Genomic DNA, 2532 nt, shown 5'->3' with positions numbered 1-2532 from the left:
GTGAAATATGAAGTCCTATGTATTTTGCCATCTTTAGTTTAAATGAGGTACTGCTAAGCTAGAACCAAGTTGGTTGTATCCAGGCGTGAGAGTAAACATGCCTGATTCCAAGTCCAGCAAATTCTTGAATCTTGTTGCCATTGAAGGTGTGATACCCGCCTGTTTCAAGGGAATAAAATACTATATTCCCATTTTTGGAATGAAGCCGGGGAAAAAATATCTTGTTCTCTAGTTCTGGTACTTTAGCTTCAATGTAGAGACACGTGGTACCATCGATGTAAATCTTGTACCTTCCTAAGCACTCTATTTTCTCCTACTCGTTGCTATTATAATTCAACTTCAATACCTCCACATATTTTCCAGACTCGCCTACCATCACTAGTAAAAGTTGTTGGTCATGTTCCTTTAGATAATATTTTCCTCCACGATTTCGATGTCTTGCATCTACACCTTTACCTTTCTTAAAATTGCAAACTTGTGGCTTGAATAAATTTTTAAAAGAATATACTTCACCCTTGTCACAAAGTGCATAAACATCTCCCTTGCAGAATATTGAAAAACGGAAGCGAGGTGGAGTGTCCCCCCGGAAATCCAAACCAATCACACGCCAGGTTTGTTTCGAGTAAATGTAAACATTTGCATCATTTCCTCTTGCTTTGAATCCAACAACCTTACAATTATTGGAAGTTAGAGGTGCTGAGAAACATAAGCTATCAAAACCTTCGGACGCATCCACATATGGAAGCTTGCGGCTATCATTCGTGAAAGGATTAAAGAACACCAATGTGGAATTTTCGCCACACAATAACCAACCGAACCTAGAACAGCGTATACTGCTATGACGGTTCGATCTTTTCATAAAGTACTTGTCACCAAACACTGGGTCTTTAAAAGTGATAATGCCCCGATTCTTCTCTACCACCATTAGCCATGGTGAAACTGATGAATACTTACGCAAACTCGTTTTCTTGTTCCACTGTATCAAAGGTGCTGCTAGATGACAACTTTTGCATGTAGCTCGAAAGGGCATGTATTCAACACCAATACAATGATGCATTATCATCTCCAAAAGATGAAACGGAAGATTGAGCAGGCGTGACTCATTTAATTCAACCTCGACGTCTTTCGTAACTGATCTTACAACTATCTTATCGTCCTTGTCCACTTCTTTTTTAGAATCAAGTCCCAACTCAAAATCTTCATGATTACCTTCTAACCTACACAAGATACATATAAACTTTTAGGGAAATAAAACACAATGATACAACAAGACATATAAGTTAAAATCAATACATGCCTGCATTCCCACAATGACAGGTGGCTTGTTGGATAAGCCATAGAAGACATGGAGATTGTTTTATCTTCCACATCGTACGAGTACATCATTTTGCCCATTTCATCACGAATGTGTATATAACCCCTAACTCGGGTGCAATTGCATGGTTGTAATAAACAGAGTGATCATGAGCAAGATCTAAAACAAAAATGCTATCTTTGATGTCCACTATTTCTTCCCACCTCATACAATCCATGAGCCACTTAAACAGATAAACATCACCAAGTGTTTTCTTTGTGTCCTCATTAAACGCTACTTCAATATAAAACAATTCTGTAGAAGATCCTTTCAGTAATTCAATCGACATGGGAAAAAAACCATTCTTGGAAGAAGGATAAGGGCATTCCCCCCAAAGCAAAAATTTTATCGATACTTCTCCATCCTTAACTATAATGTCAATCTGTACAACAGAACCACGACACAACGCATATACTTTACCATTGTAACAGGTTGGGCTACGTAAGCAACCGCCATAACAATTAAATATCTCCTTGAGCTGCCTATAATACGGCATTGTTGTCCATCTTAACCGGTCTCTTTTTAGGCCTAGTTGGCAAAAAACAAGGGTACTTTCTCCGGTTATCGGCAACAAGAGAACTGAAATGGGATCATCAGTAGGGGACGACAAACAACATTGTCCAACAGATTCCGAACTACCCAAAGTCAACAGGGGGAGATTTACGATCTCAGAAGTCACTGGGTTCCAAACAGACCACATCTTCTTGCTGGAGAGAATCACCCAACCATGGAAACACCCTCGAATACGTCTCCCAAGTAACTTAGGTATTTGGCAACGATAACGACACAACTGGTCGTGTGTGGTGTAAAAAGTCTGGTCTCCGGCACCGTGAGCAACCAACCATGGGTAGTGTGCAGATAGGGGAGGCAATCGATTACCACAAGCGATCTCCATCTGATAACATTTTAAACATAATAATCATTAGTCTTGTTAATAAATCATTCTCTGTCTGATAATACTTTAAACTTGATAAACAAACACTATTATGACACTCATTAAGCAGATGTAATAAGCTATATAACGATCTACGAAATCTAGAAAAAATAATATAGATGATAAACTCCAGTATTACATAAAATCAAAACATATAACCTAAGACTGGCTAGGGTAGATAGACAACTGTTAAACTGTGAAAAAATTAAAATTTGACCAGTTTAGACTGAAAAAGGTTTGATCT

The 2532-nt window shown here is 38.4% G+C and overlaps 1 protein-coding gene across 1 annotated transcript; it reads right to left on the bottom strand.

The window, feature by feature from the left end:
- Positions 1 to 313: 313 nt before the first annotated feature.
- Positions 314 to 1383, bottom strand: LOC143561604 (F-box protein At4g00893-like). Its single transcript, XM_077049637.1, has 2 exons — positions 1298 to 1383; positions 314 to 1217 (listed from the first exon to the last, which is right to left on the bottom strand). Exons 1-2 carry the CDS (start codon positions 1381 to 1383, stop codon positions 314 to 316), a joined length of 990 nt encoding a protein of 329 aa, XP_076905752.1.
- Positions 1384 to 2532: the final 1149 nt, after the last annotated feature.

Source organism: Bidens hawaiensis, unplaced genomic scaffold (assembly GCF_021521415.1).
Source record: "Bidens hawaiensis isolate Kalapana, Puna unplaced genomic scaffold, B.hawaiensis_p1.1 tig00020749_1, whole genome shotgun sequence".
Classification (NCBI taxonomy): domain Eukaryota; kingdom Viridiplantae; phylum Streptophyta; class Magnoliopsida; order Asterales; family Asteraceae; genus Bidens; species Bidens hawaiensis.
This window is presented reverse-complemented; position numbering and strand designations above follow the sequence as displayed.

What these genes read in the sequence shown, in the direction of transcription:
- LOC143561604 (XM_077049637.1), bottom strand. Translation starts at nt 1,383, where the DNA reads ATGTACTCGTACGATGTGGAAGATAAAACAATCTCCATGTCTTCTATG. An exon ending in CTGTCATTGTGGGAATGCAG is followed by an intron (nt 1,218 to 1,297) that starts GCATGTATTGAT and finishes TATCTTGTGTAG; the next exon opens with GTTAGAAGGTAATCATGAAG.